At 40.4% G+C, this 20,290-nt stretch overlaps 1 protein-coding gene across 9 annotated transcripts in view; it reads right to left on the bottom strand.

Annotated features, from left to right (window-relative positions):
- The window catches only part of NFIA (nuclear factor I A), a 383,075-nt gene that overhangs the window by 51,778 nt on the left and 311,007 nt on the right, over positions 1-20,290 (bottom strand). For 7 of the 9 annotated variants that reach the window (XM_066376427.1, XM_066376425.1, XM_066376429.1 and 4 more), the window contains 2 exons: positions 7,139-7,317; positions 4,703-4,868 (listed from right to left, as the gene is read on the bottom strand). In XM_066376427.1, coding sequence (XP_066232524.1) covers positions 4,703-4,868; positions 7,139-7,317 — 345 coding nt within the window. The remainder of the gene's footprint in view (positions 1-4,702; positions 4,869-7,138; positions 7,318-20,290) is intronic. The other 2 variants (XM_066376426.1, XM_066376434.1) reach the window with 1 other exon arrangement.

Below are 20,290 nucleotides of genomic sequence, written 5' to 3'. Positions count from 1 at the left end.
CCAGGCTGCACTGCCCGTACCTTCTGCACGGAGAGCTCTGCCCCCTCCAGTCTCATGGCTCACCCTCTCATTGCTATGACGACTCTGTTCAAATTTCTCCTCTCAGACAGGCTTTCTCCCACCACCGTGTTTGTCGTGTCCCACCCTCACCACTCCTACCCTTGGCTTCATTTTCCTATGTAGCACTTACCTACCACTGTCTTACCTCATTCCTACCTATTTTACTTCCTGTTTTGTTCATTGTCCTCCCTCTCTAAAGGAAAGGCTCCACACGATCAGGAATTTTTATCTTTCATTTCCTTGAATCTTTAGTACCTAGAACACTGCTTGGCATGTAGTTGATGGTCAGGAACTACTTACTGAATGGATGGAAGAAGTGATATCCTCTCACTGGGCATTGAAACCCACAAAGTCAGTGGGAACAGAACACATCCATCAAGAGTTACTCTCACAGGTTATCCCTTCTGTTTGTCAGGGCATCCTAAAGTGAGTGATCTGGCAATAGTTGATCAATCTTTCTCCAAACAAATCAACAACAGAAAAGCTTTCCTTGAGAGACAGCAGAACTGTTGTCTCCCGCCTTACTCCTCTGTTTTATTATTTTTAGGGCGTGGGTAAGGATTTTTTCCCATTAAAATGTATTTATTTCATAGGCAAATTTATTTCCCAAATCTGCTTTACCCCTGTCTTTCTGGTCATGGCTGCAAGGCTGAGTACTGGTGCCAGAGGCAACTGATTAGTTTAAAAATACATACTCTGCTTTAGGCTGGCATCCATTTGTATTTCATTATAAGAGGATATTCAAATGATGCCTTGGACTTCTCACTGTCTACAGCATGGCACACCTGTCAGCTCAGTTCATTATGACAGTCTGCCCAGAAGAGGGTGTTATTCCCATTAACAGATAAAGGAGTCAAGGCCGAGAAAAGTTGGCAATAAAGGAGACCCTACTTTTAAACTCTTTTTATTTGAAAATCAATTTTGGATGCATGGTTGGACTGTTGAACAGCTGTACTTAATACCCTGTCATGATGTTTCTTCTTGCTAAAGTTGAGTTCTAATAAACCAATAAAGATAGGACCCAACTAACCTGTAGTTTTAATTTCTAAGAAAGCACAATTTATGAAACTATATTTTTGTCTTAAATTTTTATCCAGTGGTAATCCAATTTTAGACCCCCCCCCCCAATCCACAAGCTAGTTTCTGAAGAAAAGTTCTATCTTCTCTTTCAGACTTAAAACACCAGAATGTTATCCCTACTAAACAGTTTAGTAGTCATTCCCTCCAAAAGGAAATCTTTACTTGAGGCCCTGCAACTGGATCATACCGCCTCTCAGGTCCCCCTGTAGCACCCAGGCATACTTTGTCCCAGGGTTGGCCATGGGAACTATCCACTCACCAGCTGTCCCCCTCCACAAAGTCCACACTTCTTTAGAGTAGGATTAATCAGCTCTATATCCCAAGCAGTTCACACAGTCCCTGGCACATGACAAGTGCTCAATATAAGAAGGCTAAATAAATGAAATGAACGCAGGAAAGTAGGCATCAAAGACGTGTTGGGGGGGGGGGGAGAGGGGGCTATTTCACGCCTGTTATTTGTTCACTTCCATACATACACTCGTGGCCCTGCTACACTCCCTCACTTACTGTAGAGATTGGACATAGAAACTGAACTTGCCCCAACCCCTTCCTCGCTTCTCTCACAGGAAGCGCAGAGCCACATGGACCTGTGTGACATCAGCTCTACATGGGAGGGAAGACCCTATGGAGGAAGGCCTATGGCTGTCTGGTGCTGCCAGTGTCTGGGGAGATTTGTCTGTGGAGTTCGGAAGCACGTTTGCCCAGAGTTAAAAAACAAATTCTCTAATAGCAGAGGTTATAGTCTGGTCTTCCGTGTCATTTTTTTTATTGCATTTTATTTATCAATTGGTTCAGAAGTCAGGGTGTGGAAGAAGATATTTTGTGGGGGCCCTTAAATCTCTTCTCAGTGTGGACCAGTGGGCTTTGGGATTTTTAATTTGAGAAGCATATCTTATGCTCTAGTGACAGGTCTCCCAGACCGCCACTGTCATATTAATAAAGGAGGAAACAGTAAGGTGCCATGTTGCTGTGAAACAGCACGTTACAGGGAATTCAGCAAACAAGGAAAGCCCAGAAACAAAGGGTCAAATTTATGACAAAATCCTACCTATGCCATCAGCGAACATTTTGTTTTGTCTACATTTCTAGAATCCTATGATTCAAAAAGTAAGTATCAAATTATCTGTATCAAACTTTGGGCCTCTCTCTCTAGATCTTCTCCTTTCCCCCCAAACCTTTAAATACTGTTCTAATGAACATGTAGTCATATGAATCAAATATGCCAAGATCCCCCCCACACACACACACACACACTTCTTCCCATACGGTTGAAAGAATATTTGAAGCTGCGCACAAGAGGATGACAGGCATCTTCTTACGCGAAGCGTTTGATGCAATCCAAGGAGTGGAGTCTAGAACTATCGACCCAAAAGGCAGGAACCTGATGTAGATGTTCAGCAGCTTCTACATATTCTAAAGATATATTTCATCGTTAACCTAAGCCTGGAGACTTCCATTAGGTAAAAGTTTGGGCAGATAATAAAATGTTCCAATTTACTTGGCAGTGGTGCTTATCACAGCCAATTTCACACAATCCTGCCAGGTAGCTATTATCATTCAGATTTTACAGATGAGAAAACTGTGATTTGAGGAGAAACTAATAATTTGAAAAGTGGGAATTTGAGCTCCTATCTTTGGACTTCAGTAGCCACCCAAAGTATTTCCACTCCTCTGCAGTGACTCAGAAAAGCCCCGTCCCTATTACTAGAAAACGCACAATGAATGCAAGAAACATTGACTTGATAGTGGAAGTGAGGGTATGTTTACATAGAAAAGGGAGACTATTACTACAAGGGTTTTGAAGGACTGTATCATTGTTCTGTACACATACGGAAAACAAAACAGAAAATGGAACAAAAAAAACAGAGGCATGTAGAGGGAACAATAAGAATGTGGTTGACAATCTGTAAGCCATATCCTAGTGACTAGATTTTAACAGAGTTTGGGTACGGTTATTTCTAATCTGTCTGAAAATGTTATATTAATACACAATATGTAGGACACAACAACGAGCCTCTGCTTCTCAGAAACTTCTTTTCTAAGCTAAGCTTCTGAGATCTGTAGACTAAGCCTAGTTTGCTTCCTATGTCATTGGACACTCAAGGTTTTCTCCTTTGTTGAAAAGTGTTCAACCACCTCTTACCAAGAGAACCAGAATCCATGTATAATACCACTCACTTCTGCATGTATTGTCAAGTTGAATAAATATGAGATAACCCAAAGCTCAACCTCAAACACATATGCATGAGGTACTCTAGACATTTTGCATTCAGTGTCCCCAGAAGTAAATCTAATGAACTTAGTGACAACAGAGGCTCATTTTTCCTTTTTGTCCCTTTTCCACCTGCACCCAATACCATTAAGTCCCTAACACTGAAAGGTGAGAGAGCTGAGAGGCTTGGAATCATTCTTCATTATACTCATCTAAATGGTTATCCAATCCCAAAATTTATGTCTACAAAACATCTCCCCTTCATTCAACTTCTATAACTGCTACTCAAGTTCTTATTCTTAACACTTCTTTCCTAGTCTTCTCTGATCTTTTCCTTGGTAGATTCCTTACATCCAGTCTCACCGCCTTCGAGACCTCCTCTCCTTGGGGTCACTGTCACAGTTCCTATCCTTTCCTATACTCTGTTACCTCTGTAAAACTTTAGGGAAGGTCTTCATTACACCCTCTGTCAAGGTTAGGTAGTCCATCCACCACCTGGGAACTATGCTTCCAGCCATTACTATTTTTGTCATTGTTCCAGGTACTAATAAAAACCAACTTTGTGTATTCAAGCTATTTCTATACCCTTGCCATCTCTAAAATATCAGAACTTTTCTCCCTCTACTTCATCAAGTAATGACTCCTACTATTCAAAAAGGTTTTGAAATCCTGTATTGTCTGGTCACATGTACCCGGAGTGTTCAGAGAAAAGCCAAGTATTCTTTTCTCTTTCCATCCAATCCTACCTTTTATGTCCGCCCCCTGCCAAGCCTAGCCAATCAACTGCTAGTGACTACTAGCCCTCAGATCACTTCCACCAGTCTCTTACTCTTGATGAATGTTCAATGTACACACCTTTACACTGTTACTTTGATCTGAACTTTTTTTTCTCTATTTGATGTATGCGGTGTATAACTTTCATGCTAACCAAGTGCATTTCTCTGGGACTGTCAGCTACTGAGAGGCGGGGCTCTACAGAATTATGAGGACCTTTTTGCTAATAAACAATCGTACAAGTAGATTCTGTTTTATGATCATGAGGGCAGCATTCAAAACCACTTAAATAATATGCAAAACTTAATAGTTCATAACATGATTTCAGTCCTGGGAATGTAGTTACATCATTTTATCCACCCAAACACCCAGTCATTTCCACATCTAGTGTAGTTGGTAGTACCTAAGCACAGTGTTCACTCTGATCAGGTCTTGGCTCTGCAAACTCATGTTACAATCATTGGTGGGGATCTGTGCCTATCTCTGAAGCCTATGCAGTGCAAGGCTAAGCTTGGGGATGGATTCAAGTACACAGAGCTTCATCGGTGACCGGCGCCTTGTCTCGGCCATACTTACTTGGTGAGGTGGGGGAGGCTGCACCTCCTTCTGTTGATGTGGTTGGAGGCTTTGTGTCTGGCACCGGCAGAGGCACAGGCCTGGCCATCGGTGGCGGCGGTGGCGGTGGCAACATTGGGGTGGGAAGGAATGGGTTGTGCACTTTGCCTTGGCTACTCCCATTGGGCTGCAAGGGAGAGAGCAAAACAAAACACACACAAGAGAAAGAAGAGACAGATATGAATCATTAGCTGCTTCTGAAAACAAAAGATTCATTAGGCATCTTTTATGTAAATTTCTGAGTAGTCTAGCTACTTGAATTCTTCTCTAAGAGCATATGGATGAAGCCTTGTTGGGTTGTTTTTAAGGCATTCCATAAATATGGACAGTCTTAGGTACACATGGTCAATGCATCCTTAACTTATCTTTTGAATTACGCTGACCTTCTTTGCATCTGGTTCCATAAAATCACCTGCCAGCTTTTGCTTGGAATGTTTCAGTTCTGCATTAACTGCTACCTTTGTCATCATTCTCCTGATTATTAAATATGTATTTACTATATAAGTGTTTATAAATTGCAGAATTATTCCAGCATGTCTATTTATATAGATATAAAGAAGTTTCCTAAATATGCATTTGAAAGAAAAAATATTTTATTTTCACTCCTCAAAGTTGATATTCTATAACATTTAATAAATATGTTAAGTGAACATAAAAATTTTCTTACACATATTGTATAACATCAGGCAAAGAAACTTTAAAATTCAGCTGTCAAAATTTTGCTAAGAAAAGAGTATCACTTCTAATTTTGATTTAAATTATATACGCATATGCCATAAGAGTCATACTTATTTAGTTGCCTGATGTTAGAATAACCAAACAATAGCTTTTCAACAAGAGTTTCCTTCTGAAAAGGAATGAAAAACTCATTTTATTTTCAACTTTTTAAAAATAGTCCCATGAAGAGATCTGACTTATATCCTATAAATTTTTGATCAAAGTGTAAAACAGGGCATTTGACAATGATATAGGATGATGTGAAGACTATTTTAAAAACGTTAGAAATATAAAGGTTAGATGCTAGATACTGGTGATCATTTCACCTTTTTCATGGTTTCCCAAGTGGCCTTTCTGACTCCAGACTTCAGTGACACTCTTCAACCAACAATAATAGCTCATATTTAAGCTAGAGTCCCGAATCAAAATTCAATGGAAGGAGATGCTGTTGTCCCAGGCTTTTAAATGTATGCTTAATAATTCTGCAGAGGCTGTCTCACTGCCTCATCAACATTCACTTATATATTTAGTATTGTTCCTCAAAGACTATCTCATCTGACAATCAGAATGTTATGCTGTCTTGCCAACAAACTTGCCTGTGTTATTTCTGAGTGGCCTAAAAGTCCATAAGTGAACTCTTTAGAGTAAGCCAAGCAAATGAATACACAAGCAAAAAGAAAAAAGGCACCATATTGATTTGTTGTCTAGACAGAAATGTATCTGCTAACACATCACCAGACATTAGTCAAAGCTGCCTGTTCTGTCTCAGATATGCAGAATCGGGTATTTCTGCAAGGGAAGAAAATCAGCGATATAGCAGTGTGATATAATATTTTAAATTAAGCAGTAATAACTGTAGCTAATCTGTGGCATCATGTGCCATTATTAGGAGAAAAGAAGACCACATTCAGCTTTATGCTGGTCATTTAGTTTTCATTATTATTATCATTGGCCTTGGGATACAGCTATCCATTATAAATATTTAGTTCTATATTTGAAATAAAATTTGTGCTTTAAAAAAATTATTTTTACATTTGAAATATTTCAAACTGTGATTGTTTGGTTTATTTGAGAAAAAAATGAAAACATTCATTTGAAAACTACTGAATCTTGTTTAGTTTTATACAAAGATAAGTGGGAAAGATAATTACTTGCAGAAATAACAAACCATAATAAACTTTACTCCTAGCATCTTGAGTTCAAGTACTGGTCAACTTGATCTAAAGTGTTAGAAGACTGTATTTTTAAAAAATATCAACTTAGTTGATCTGAAACATCTGTGCTCCCTTACCCCTATACCTCTCCCTACCACCCCAAATCATTATTTAAAATTATTTGGTCTTTCTATTTTGTTAACTGTGTGAGCCCTAGGGTTAGTATGCATGAAGTAGAATTATCAGCCCATGGACCTTAGAAGGTTACAGAGTTCACCCTTGAGATGATTTATATCCATAAACTTGACAGTTGCGAATTTAACACAAACACTGTTTTTAAACCCTGGCCAATCACTCTTAGAGTAAGTTAACTTTCCCACAATCTAGAATAAATATGACATTTGCCTGCAGTCAGTCATTACAACATTAGAGCACAATGTCACATGGTCATAAGGTCTCTCCTTGTTATTTTTACATTTGGTTAATATTTCTAAAGAAATTGAAAAAACAAAACAGGTTTCCTTACATTGAGGAACCCCACCTGTCCAGCCTGCTGACCAGCATCAGGACAGACAAGTTGGACAAACTCTTTCAGCGTCTCCTGAGGGTGATAGCGGATGGCTGGGTGTGAGAAGTAAGGCCCAGGCTGCTGGATAATAGGTGATGTTGGAAAATGAAGAGTTGATGGTGTTGCATGTGGACTTGCTGTAGAAAAAGAAAACATCAGAGTTAGGGAGAGAAAGACATGCTTTGCCACAGCTTTTAAACCTGATTCCCCTTCCCCCGCTGATTTTTCTTCTCCATTTCTTCTCCTGACCCAATTCATAGTATTGCTCACATGGCCATGTTTAACACTGGATAGCTCTGATAGATTTCCTTCCTTAAGGCTCTAAGAAAAACATGAAGGTTAGATTGGGGTAGAGTTTCAGGCTGTCTTCTATTTTTCAGTGGACATGAGTTAAAAAGGCATTAATAATCCTTGGTGAAGCTGAAGATTATTCATTACCTTAAGAGCTCTTTTAATGAAGCAAGCAATAAAAAATGTATTTGGTAGATGAGACCTGATTTAACTGACATTACATATGACAGATTCAAGTTTGCACATATGGATCCCCTCTCATGCTGAGCTGCCCATAGACAATAATTCATTGTTAGAGCTCTTACACTCCTTTCAGGGAAATTTCTAGGGACTAATTCAGGATGAAATTTTTCTGAAGTATGTAGTAAATGATCACTTAATGAACCTGTGCAATTTGGGTGCCTCGCTTTACATGGAAGGTTTATGTCACCTTTTTTTTTTTTTCTTTTGCCATTTAAAGCCAAACTCAGAAAAGTGTCGTGTTTTAGCAGGGGAACCCGCAGGCTGAATAAGCAGTGACCCCTGCTAAACTGTTGGCCTTCTGCTCATAAGCACTGATAAAAGACTTCACATAACTATTACTCCCTCATATTTGAACCTTGATAAATTTTATTGGTACAATAAGCAGCTTATATTCAATTTAAAAACTTATGTGAGGTGCTGAATAATTTTTCTGAGAGAGCTTCTGCCCTTGAGCAGGAAGGGTGATTGGCAAACCTGCAGGCAGGAGAGCAGTACACAGGGAGGGGAAGAGAATCAAAGCCAGTCCAGGCAGTCTCTCACGAACAAGAGAGCTTCCATAGGTCTGAAAATGGTTACGTATTTATATGCACGAAAAGGTAAAAATAAGTACTATGTTAAGACAAACATCTAAGTTGCATTTAATAGGTAAATGTACCTGTTCTAACTGGCATACAAATTCAACTTAAGAACAAAGCTACAGACCCTATCTCGTCTGAAACCCGGGGACTGCCTGTGATGCCAAGATAAGCGGCTCTCCCTTCTCAATGAGGGCCAGAGAAACAGCTCCCAAATAAAAGCAGATAAAGAGTACATGTATCTTTTCTTACTTTCCTTTAAACTCAAGGAGCCCCTGCAAAGAGAAAACAAAGAAATACCCACCATTTTTTTAAGAATAAAATTTTCCTAGGATTGAGAGTGACTCATAAAACTAAAGAGAAACCTAAGCAAGACAGGCCACTCTTTCGACCCCTCTCCCACTGGCATGGCTGAGGACGGCAGGAAAGGGTGCCTCCTCATAGACCCCTGGGTGGGCGTTTTTTGTTCCTTATTGGGACAGTTTTAGGATGGGGCCATTCTCTGAATAATAACTGGAATGGCTAGGACTCTGAGGTTCAGAATGACATCTATGGTTTTTAAAGTGTGGAAAGGGGGATTTGGGATAGAAGCAACAGTCCAGTCTGTGTCTATAGATGAGCTGATGGGACCCTTTCACTTTAATCTATCCGATAAGTATGCACAGGCTCCTACTTTGGGCTTGGAACACAACATTGAGCCAACACAAAGTTTTGTCTCCAACCATGCAGTTGAGGGCATTTTAACATAACCTATCCAAACCAGAATTCTTGTCACCTTCCACCTCTCATACTTGCTGTTCTCTTAGTCCTCTCCATCTTAGTAAATAGTTTTCTATCCATTTAATGGTTCACAGTCATATCCCCGTAACATGTCTGGCACTCAACAAATATTTGTAGAAGGTACAATAAATGGTTGAATATATAAGTGGTACAGAAATTAATAAAATAAATATGCAAATAAGTATATTTTAGTTTTTATTTTTTCTTGCCAAAAATCCAGGGAGCTTATACACTGACCAAATTTAGGACTTCGTATGTTAATAATAAATCTTGGGATCCATATGGTCACTGAATTAAAACCTACAAGCTAAAAAGTTAATTGGCTCTGTTCATCTTATACTCTGCACATTGTGCTACTGGTTTTAAAGAACCAAAGGATTTTTTTCATCTGATATGATATATTCTTCCTTGATAGTAGCAAGAAACTTTGATGCAGTGCCCTGCATTTGACTGAATGTTTTTTAGTTCGGGATGGGATGTGGCACTTTCCAAATGAGGCTGGGAATATACTAAGTGTAACAAAATGATACACTCAACTTTGCAGCATGTCCATGACAATGGTGGCAACTCTGTTGTCAACAGCCCCTGGGAAGCAGACCTTAATGAAAGTGGCAATGCTTCAGGTGCTCAATAAAAAGTGGTGAATGATTCTTAGATTATGGAATCATAGTGGCCAACAGAGAATGAGGCTCAACGGAAAAAATACATTTGAGCAAAGACCGGGCAGATCAAAGTTAATGAAACTTGATAGAGGAAACAATTCAATAGAATCTTGAAATCTCTCCCTTGTTAAAAAACCTCCTCACTCTCATTTTGTTGTTGCTAAAAATGTAAAAGGAAATCATTAACAACTTAAATTTAGATCTTAGTCTTTGTTATATTTTACTAAAAAAAATTATTCACCTTTTCCTTGTGGCACAGAATTTATTTTAATACAAACCTGAGAATACAGGGTACCACAGAGTTAATTCTACAATGACTGATTTATACTTATCAATTAATTCTTAATTAATACCAGGAAATCATTTAGCCTGTAGATTCATATTAGACAATTGCCGAGTCTGCATTTCAAAGGGTCATCCTTCACAACCCCTACTTTCTCATGCCTCAGACTTTCTGGTTCAACCATTAGTTCACTGTAGAACTAGGTATAAATCATTCAAGATCCTGAGCTTTAATTTCTTCATACAGAAAATAGTTGTGTTACAGACATTGCAAAGTTCTGTTAAATATATGCTAAATATATGCTATTATTTTGGATAATCTGCTAGCAATACACTTCTACCTAACAATGAGAGCCATAAAGTTCCTCCATTGCTCTCAAGTTCAGACTTAAGGTTTCAACATGGTCTAAATTTGGTTTTTCTTCCTTCCAATTTCTTGTTTTCTCTCTTTTATTTTGGATTAGATGTTTTTAGCGGCCCTAAGTTTTTTGTCTAAAGAGTCTAAAATTATTTCAAAAAAGTGTGGATAGGGTTATATCAATCAATCCATCAATCAACCATTCAATCAGTAGAATTCATTAAATGTATTTTGAGATTGTCAGATCAGGCCCTATAAGAGAAACTAGTATAATGAATCTGGCATGGAGCTAATGCAATGCACAAAGAATGGTATGAGTCCAAATTTTTGATAGAGAAAAACATCTCTTATGGATGTGTGTGTGTGAGTAGTTGACACAATAAAAAATTATAGCACATTATGTAAATGCATATTTAGAGCCTTTAAAATGTGCATTATTTACTTGAGAGTCAATAAAGGCTTTTCTCAAGTGGTTACAGTTTATTGCAGTGCATCCATCTGTATCCATGTTGATGTTAATACAATTTTGTGTATTAAAAGGCACTACAAAATTGGCTGCTTCTGGGGTCTAATACTCTTAGTACCCTAGGCCAGGAGCAGCAGAGTGTCAGAAACACTCCCTTCTGGATGGATCTCACTACTGGTTTAAACTTTAACCACAGGCCAGACTTGTTTAAAACAACTGCTTGGGCTTTTCACAAAGAATACAAATAAGATGGGAAGGAAGAACATTAGATCAGGTTTCTTGGCTGGGATGGCACTGCCTACATATTCTGAACAAAGTCGCCATAATTAAAGAACAGGGAACCAGAATTTCTCAAAGGGTGTAGGGCTCAGTTATTCATTACAAAACGATCATATTACTGGATACTTACTACAAAAAGAAAGCAGGCTAGGCAGGTTAGTTTACTTGTTTGCACACCTCTTCACTCCCCAATTATTTAAAATACTCTTTTGATTTTAGTATGCAAGAGACAATTTAAAATTTTAATACATATATTTAACTTAAAAACGCTTCCTCCTTTAAAGTAGAACTGATTAAGACTGAGGAAGGAGGGCCCTGGCTGGTTGGCTCAGTGGTAAAGCATCAGCTTGGTATGTGAAAGTCCCAGGTTCAATTCTCAGTTAGGGCACACAGGAGAGGTAACCATCTGCTTCTCCAGCCTTCCCCCTCTTCCTTCTCTGTCTCTCTTTCTTTTCCTCTCCCACAGCCATGGCTCAGTTGTAGCAAGTTGGCTCTGGGAGCTGAGGATGGCCCCATGGCCTTGCCTTAGGTGCTAAAATAGCTCCATTGATAAACAATGGAGCAATGGCCGGGTAGGCAGAGCATTGCCCAGCAGGGGGCTTGCCAGGTGGATCCCTGTTGGCGTGAGTGTGGGAGTCTGTCACTCTGCCTCCCTGCTTCTCACTTAAGAAAAAAAAAGATTGAGGAAGGAGAAGGTCAAGGTCACTATATAGTATATATTGTTTTGTGTTGAGAGATTTATATGATCCAACAAATGACGCTTAGTGTGAGAGTCCACTGTATGGAGGTTATATGTGCCTTTAGATATATATATATATATATATATATATATATATATATATATATATATATATATATATATATATTAACTCAAAGAAGATTATGTCAGGGAGGTATGGCCAGATGGGCTTGAAACCTTGTTTTTCATTCTACATTTTAGGGGAAAAAAAAGAGATAGAGAGCATCCCTCCTTACCATTTTCAGTGGTTTTGCCCAAACTCAAGCTCCAAGAATTGTAATAACCCTCCCACATTTTTCCTCAAACCAAAATTTCACAGGTTAAAAATGTTTTCCTATTTAACCCGAACACTGTCTCCACTGCTTTATTCCTTGTCCGTGAAGCATTGCAGATCCTCACAGATTGGACAAAGACTTGAATCCTCTTCATGATAAGAGTTTGCTTCCCGGCACCAGCCCTTAAAATCCTAGTTTCTGTGCTATGGGTGGCTACAAAGAAAAGCTGTCCAGAGAGTGGACCAAACAATAAAATTTAACCCCCCATCAGGTGCAGTGTGCTCTTACGGCAGTGCTATGCAAGGCCTTCTTCCTTCCCATGATGGAATGATCCATCCTAAGTCCTGGCATTTGCACAACTTCACAGTCTTACCATTAATCAACAGTGAGTCGGTGGCAACAGGTGAGAGGCCACACTGCTTCTCTCTGTTAGCAATGCTATAAGAAACAGCGACTCATCTGTCTTCAGCAAGAAGATGTTTTTTAGACAAAAATAACCATTTCCAGAGTAAAAGGTGGCACTGAGAACTCCTGACAACTTATATTTAGAAGTAAAGATTGTAATAGGCCAGAGATCTAAAAAAAGAAGAAAGTGGAAGAAGAAGAGGGAAAAAAGGCCTCCATAAGGGCAAACGGAACTTCAGTTGTTTGGGTTGTCAACTACTACAGACTTTGCTTCTTCAGAATTTCAAATCCACAATATATAACACCATCAAAACCTACCTAAAGCTGAGAAACATATCTTAATGGTCCAGCACTATCATTTATAAATCATGTATGAGTCCGACCTGCCACTTACGAAAGCCTAGAAGTTTGAAGTTACGGGATTTATTTTAACAGAGAGACAAAGAATGAGAAATTGGCAATGGGTTTTAAAACTTTGGGAGGCAGAACCTTTTCAAAACAAATCTTTGACTCTAGGCAAGTGAAGGTTTTCAAAACATATAGAACATATGGCCAACATCACCGAGATGAATGTGAAAGGACATGGATATGTCAAATGAGAGAAACATGTGACATTGCATGATGACTTGAAAACACCAGTATCTTTTATATTATTGCTACCAAAGTAACTTTTTTAAGTTGGCTGCTGTATTCTATTCCATTTGAATTAAGGGGCTTATTAGGATGGAGATAAAATTCTAGTGTCTTTTGAGAAAATGGAGACAGAGAGAAAGAGAGAGAGAGAAAGAGAGAAAGGCCAAGGTCTTTAAATTTTTTTATTGAGATCAATTTTAACTACTTAAAGGCCTTTCTTGCTCAAACACCCTGGCTTATAGTCTAGACCAGGGGCTGGCAAACACTTTCTGTAAAGGCCAGAGAGTAAATAGTTTAGGCTTTGCAGGCCTCATGGTGTCTGTTGCAATTATTCTACTTGCTTCTATAGTGCAGAAGCAGCCATAAATATTATGTAAACAAATGAATGTGGCCATGTTCCAATAAAATTTTATTTTTAAAAACAGGCTGAGGGTTGAACTTGACTTGTGGGCTGGTTTTCTGGCCTCTGGTGCAGACCCAAATAATTCCTGCTCACTTTCCAAAAACCTGTCACACCCTGCTTGTGAGCTGGGCACCTGACAATCGCTAATCCTTCCACGTCTTGCCTACCAAACCGTGTCCTAGCCCGAGCCGGCCTTTCTGCAAAAGCCTCACTTCTTTGAAGCCTCCCACAGCAAGCTGCTTGCTTTCCATAGCTCCAGTATCTATCCACTGTCGCTTTTCTTTTTTCTTCATTGGGTGTTTGTATCTTTTGACCACTTTCACCCATTTCCCCTCCTGTTGTCCATCATTGTAGCTCTTTGATTGTCCCTGTTCATCATTATTTAACGTGCCTTGGTCTGTGCTGGTTTCCCATGCCTGTAGTGTACCATTTCAAGTTAAACATATGAGTCAGAAAAGTAGGTGGTATTAATATGAGGGCTGTGGCTGTGTCAGTCAGAGATACATGGTTAAATCCTAGCTCTATCACTTACTAGCTATGCTTCAGGTTTCTGAACTTCTCTTTGACTCAGTTTTGCTATCTGCATAATGGAGCTAATAATGCCTCACAAATTTGTTAGAGGATTAAATGAGCCTGACCAGGCAGTGGCACAGAGGAACATCAACTTACGATGCTAAGGACCCAGTTTGAAACCCTGAGGTTGCTGGCTTGTGCACGGGCTCATCCAGCTTGAGCGCAGGCTCACCAGCTTGAGCACGGGGTCAGTAGCTTGAGTGTGGAATCATAGACATTATCCCTTGGTTGCTGGCTTGAGCCCAAAGGTCACTGGCTTGAAGCCTAAGGTTGCTGGCTTGAATTCAAGGCTGCTGGCTTGAGCAAGGGGTCATTGGCTCGGCTGAAGCTCCCTGGTCAAGGCACATATGAGAGAGCAATCAATGAATAACTAAAGTGTTGCAACTATGAGTTGATGCTTCTCATCTCTCTCCCTTCTTGTCTGTCTGTCAGTCTGTCTGTCTCTCTCGATGAAAAAAAAGATTAAATGAAAATGAAACAATGTATATAACGCATATGGCATAGTTCCTGAATATATGGTTAAGTAATCAATAAATAGCTTCTTTTACTGGTAATACCATTATAGGTAATGATGGGGATGGGAAAAGAATAAATAGGATTTGCTCTTATGTGCTAGGACCTGTCCTGATTGCAGAACATACAGAGGGAAAGGAATGGTAAGTGAGTGAGAGTATCTGTCTCTTAGGTAAATGAAAACATAAATAGTGATAAAAATATCAGTCTGGATATGACATAAGGGTCTTGGGGAAAAAAGATTCCATAAACAACAAAGTATAAAACCAAAACAAGAAAAGCAATACCCTTGGTCTAAAAGCCATAGATAATAGCCTATGTAGGTTCTCCTTTTGACCAGATACATTTTGAATTACAACCTTTGCTTACATATTAGACTTTGACATGTAACCTAGAAAAGCAGAACTATGGGGCTGCCTCTCTTTATAGACTCTATTTTTTGCACAAATCTATAACCCTCGGTATTCGTACGGACCTCCCCCTTCACCCTGCAGACCCCTGCTACGCAGGCCCACTTCTGACCTCACCGGCTACGCAGGCCCACTTCTGACCTCACCGGCTACGCAGGCCCACTTCTGACCTCACCGGCTTCTGAGCACGGCCTCCCCGGGGAGGGGAGGAACCCTGTCCCTTCCCTTGACAGGCCCACATGCAAGTCATGTGGAGTTATCAGAGATACAATACATGTTGAATGCTAAAAAAAAACAGTGTTTTGGAAGACCTGGGTACTTTTCAGGAAAATTTTCTCCTTCGATAAAAAGACTAGAGTTTTTGTTTTGTTTCTGCCACAATCTGACTTATAAATGTGGGCAACTTCTCTCCCCTCGGGTTTTCTTATCTGCAAAATGGGGGAGGGGGGTCTGGTGGCATGTGGAATTCAGTTTCTGGGATTACACTCACAAATAAGTCTGTACAATTGATGCATAGTAATAACACTAAAATTTAAGAACTCTGAAATGAGGGAATGTGTATCTTTCAAGAGAAATTCATTTTTAAAATGTTTCTGGGATATTAAGTTCTAGGATATATATAAGACTCAGTCTCTAAGATGCCCTGCTTTGGGAAGGCTGTAATACTAGAATTTTGAAACCCTGAGTGTGATAGTTCAAGCTCTGTGAGATAGAGCTGTAGCTCTGGATCCAGACAGGACCTCTCCTCCAAATAGTACACCATATTCGCGCACTAACTGCCTAAGCCGCCATGGTGGCTGATGTGAAGTGCGTTTAAATACCTCACAACTGTGATTATTGGAGACATGAAGAGTAACTGTTTAGTAAGCAAAGTTGATAAGACTATAGTTCCATAAAGGGAACACAAGCTTTTCCATAACATCTAAAGCAATATGATGATAAAAGATGAAGAATGAAAAACAAATCAAAACATTAAAAGAAAACCCAACCACCGTAGACTGGATAATCACAGAGGTTGACAGAACTGGGTGGGGAATCCTGTATTGACCTGTTGGAAGTACACTGGAATTACAAGCTGCAGTCCTGCAAGAGATTCTGAAAGTAAAATCTGCGGAGGTGCAGCCTCTTGGAAGACTGCCAACCGCTGGGACCTGCACTCTTTGCTGACATTAAAAAACAAAAAGGCAAAAACAAGCAAGCAAACAAACAAAACCCCAGATCAAACACAAAGCCACACTGATCAGCAGCACCCCCCAAACTGTCAAGCTCGCATTGTCGTGTAAGGCCCTTTTCTGAGCCACATGATTACTAATGCATAGGTTACTTTCTTTTTTTTTTTTTTTTAATTTTTTTTAATTTTATTAATTTTTTAAAGGGGGGGGGAGAGAGAGAGAGAACAAGAGCATCAACTTATAGTAGTTGCTTCCTGTATGTGCCTTGACCAGGCAAGCCCAGGGATTTGAACCAGCAACCTCAGCATTCCAAGTCAATGTTTTATCCACTGAGCCACCAGAGGTCAGGCGCATAGGTTACTTTCAAAGCATCCTCCTGAATTCGAAATATCTTCCTGAATTCACTTCAGAGGATTTCGGCTTTATTTCCACTGTTGGTAGATTCCACACAAGGGGAAGAAGTATGAGAAAATTAATCCAGTGTTTGAAGTCAGGGGATCAAGTTGGGTTTTTTTTTAATTAAATTTAATTTACTGAATTTTTCAATTACAGTTGACATACAATATTATATTCGTTTCAGCTGTACCACATAGTGATTATGTTATATATTTGATGAAGTGATCACCCTAGTAAGTCTAGTACTCATCTGACAGCACACATGCTTATCACAGTATTAGTGACGATATCCCCTATGTTGTACTTTACACAGGGGATCAAGTGTTTACCCCAGGTTGGTTATCAACTACCTCTGTGTCAGCCTCCTATGCTCCTTAGCCTTATCTACTGCAAAACGGAAATTATATATCTTGCATGGCTTTTAGAGCTCAATTATTCTGGGCTTGAAATTATTCACTCCCTGTGTTAATCTAAGCAAAGTTACTTAACATTTCCCAGCCTGTATTTGCATGTGGGTGAGTTGGGTAAAACAGCGCAAATCAAAAATCTTCTTCCAAGGATTAGAATTAGTGGATGTTGGTGCCTAGTACATAGAGGGCTCACTCATTTAAAAAGACCGTTTTTATGCTAGACTCGTTTATTATTCTCAAAACCTTTTTTTTTTTTTGAATAAAGATATGAGAAGTAACCAGGGTCACACAATGCAATGTGACGGCCTAAGAGAAATGGTGGTCCCTGGCAGGACTCATCATGTCTCTAAGGCCTGGATTCTACTTCTGCTCTGCAAGCCCTAACTGCAGGAATCAGTCACCTGGCTAGTGAGTGAGCTGAGCTTGCCCAGTGCTCAGGACAGCTCTGCTCTAATTGCCTGCCGTGAAACTATTAGTTCTGCCTGCCCAACAGTCCTTCCCCCTTCCCCCTGGAAATAGAGCAGAGCTCTAATGTTTCTTTGGGAAGCTGTCCTTGCCTCAGCCTCAGTCTGCATGGCTGGGATGGACCCCCTGGCTCTCAGGTGGGCATGTAACTGAGGTGACACCAATAACTCCCAGTATCTTTTAAACATAGGGATTGTTTTAAAAGTGAGCAAAATGACCCAAACCAGGCTGATTAGAGCCATCAGTATCCAGGATTGGGACTTGTCCTCTGTCTACTGTAAAAAAGCTGTTCTCCACTGACTGCATCATTAGTGCCACAATCTGAGGAGATTTAGCCTCAGAGTGAAGCTCACACAGAGGACCAGAGAGTGGAAAGAGAGGAAGAGACATACAGCTTTCTGAAGGTATCACCTGAGCATCTGGATCCAGCTCTAATGAGGCCATCACCCCCTTGACTTTCCAGTTACACTCACCAATCCACGCTTTTCTTTTGGAGGTAGTGGAGGAATGACTCAGCAATTTGGTTGCGTTTCTTTCATTTGTAAGAATATTTTACTTGCAAGAGTCCTTATTAACATATTGTGTGTTCACTACAGTGTATGTAACCATTCAACAACTTTTATTATGGTTTTTTTTTTTTCTTCAAGAGTTTGGGGTTTCAAGAAGATATTGAGAGATCCCTCAGGGATGACATAATTTTCTAAATTCATGCTGCAGGCTGACAGAAGAGACATGCACAGACTGACCCAAATAAATCTAAATCCCCACAAATCCTTTTTTTTTTTCTTCTTTTTTTTGTATTTTTCTGAAGCTGGAAACGGGGAGAGACAGTCAGACTCCCGCATGCGCCTGACTGGGATCCACCCGGCACGCCCACCAGGGGCGACGCTCTGCCCACCAGGGGGCGATGATCTGCCCCTCTGGGGCGTCGCTCTGCCGTGACCAGAGCCACTCTAGCGCCTGGGGCAGAGGCCAAGGAGCCATCCCCAGCACCTGGGCCATCTTTGCTCCAATGGAGCCTTGGCTGCGGGAGGGGAAGAGAGAGACAGAGAGGAAGGAGAGGGGGTGGGGGTGGAGAAGCAAATGGGCGCCTCTCCTATGTGCCCTGGCCGGGAATCGAACCTGGGTCCCCCGCATGCCAGGCCGACGCTCTACCGCTGAGCCAACCAGCCAGGGCCCCCCACAAATCCTTTTAATAAATGTGCTATACTATCCCTTTCTTGCATGCCCCACTCATTAATCTCATCATAGTAATAATTATTAGTTTAATGTCTGTTTGTTCTGCTAGATTGCAAGGGCCGGATTGGCTCATTTAGTCTGTTCATTAGGACAGTGCTTGGCAGATGATAAGTGCTTTATAATTATTTGCTGAATTGATTCTTGTAAACAACAGACTCTTGTAAACAACAAAGGTGGTTATCCCTTTAGCAAAAGTCACACCTGAATGTAGACATGCCAAAGCGAAGTCTCCATCGTGGCTAAAGGGCTACCCATCATGGGAGATGGGCCACTTGACCCATTGGGGAGAGCTCCCTGTTCTTCCAGCCAAGCAAGAGTGATGGCATACGTAACCCACTGGCCACTTCCCTGAGACCACCTCCTCTTCTAGGCATATGTGGCTTCCCCGGGAGAGGAAAAGCACAAAGTCCTTCCGGACCCACAAGAGCAAGTGGAAATAGAAAAATGGGGGTAGGAGGTGAGGAATCAAAAAAGTTTCAAGAGAACCATATCCAAAGAAAGCAAATAAGGTTATGTGGACAGAGGGAATCTGATAGATAACATTTAGTAACAAACTACGTACCAAGCCCTTTCCATATGTCATTGTACTGCCTTTTCCTAGTCAAGTCTCAGTTTTGTGCAGGTGGGAAAACAAAGGTCGGCAGGCGGTAAGTGACTAGCACGAGCTTACACAGATCCCCAGTGGCGGCCTGCATCCGAATTCCATTCTGGCTGGCTCCACAGCCCACGCTCTGCCCCTGCACTTTGCTGCTCCCCTCTGAATTATTTCTCAGAGGTCAAATGCTTTCTATCCTTTCAGAATTTTTTTGTTCCTAGGTCCCTTAGTACTGTAACATAGCCTTGCATCTCTAATGTTCATCACGTGTGATCTACACATAAGAAAAAGGAATTGTGTAGGGTGAGGGGGAGCAACCACTACTGAAATATGAAGAAATGGCATATGACAAATGTAAATTTACTGCAGAAATGTATATTTTAAAAACATTCTATATATGTGGTTAAATACACCAGTTTCAATAATACAAAGGCTGCAGCAAGAAATGGGCGACTCTCCATGGTATTGCAAACATAGGACTAGCACCGTGCAATCCTATTTCGAATGTCAGTGCTTACCCCTTTCTGCCTACATGGATGATAAGCGGATACTACATAAACATTGTTCAAGCTACAGTTCCATGCTACAGTAATTCATTTAACTTTAATATGATTTACGATTCTGTCAATAGTAAAGGTTGAAAATCCTGCACTGAAGCCTAAATGTGAGCTTCATATTTAAAACAGCAATTGTGTGTGTGTGTGAGTATGAGAGAGAGAGAGAGAGAGAGAGAGAGAGGAGAAATTCCAAGGGTCAGCAGCTCCTTTTGTCAAGATGAGTTTAAATGTAGGTCTACATGGCTAACCGCCCTATTCTCTCTGGCTCTCACCCCGGGGCATTTTGCCTCTGTAAGGGATTAAAGAGCCAATTGGTTTTACTGCTCTAACCTGTTCTCTTTGGGACAACATATTAACACGATACCACCACCGCAGAAGAGCTCTTTAGA

Source organism: Saccopteryx leptura, chromosome 3 (assembly GCF_036850995.1).
Source record: "Saccopteryx leptura isolate mSacLep1 chromosome 3, mSacLep1_pri_phased_curated, whole genome shotgun sequence".
In the NCBI taxonomy this organism is placed as follows: Eukaryota; Metazoa; Chordata; class Mammalia; order Chiroptera; family Emballonuridae; genus Saccopteryx; species Saccopteryx leptura.
The sequence above is the reverse complement of the archived record's forward strand: the minus strand, read 5'-3'. Positions and strand labels throughout refer to the sequence as shown.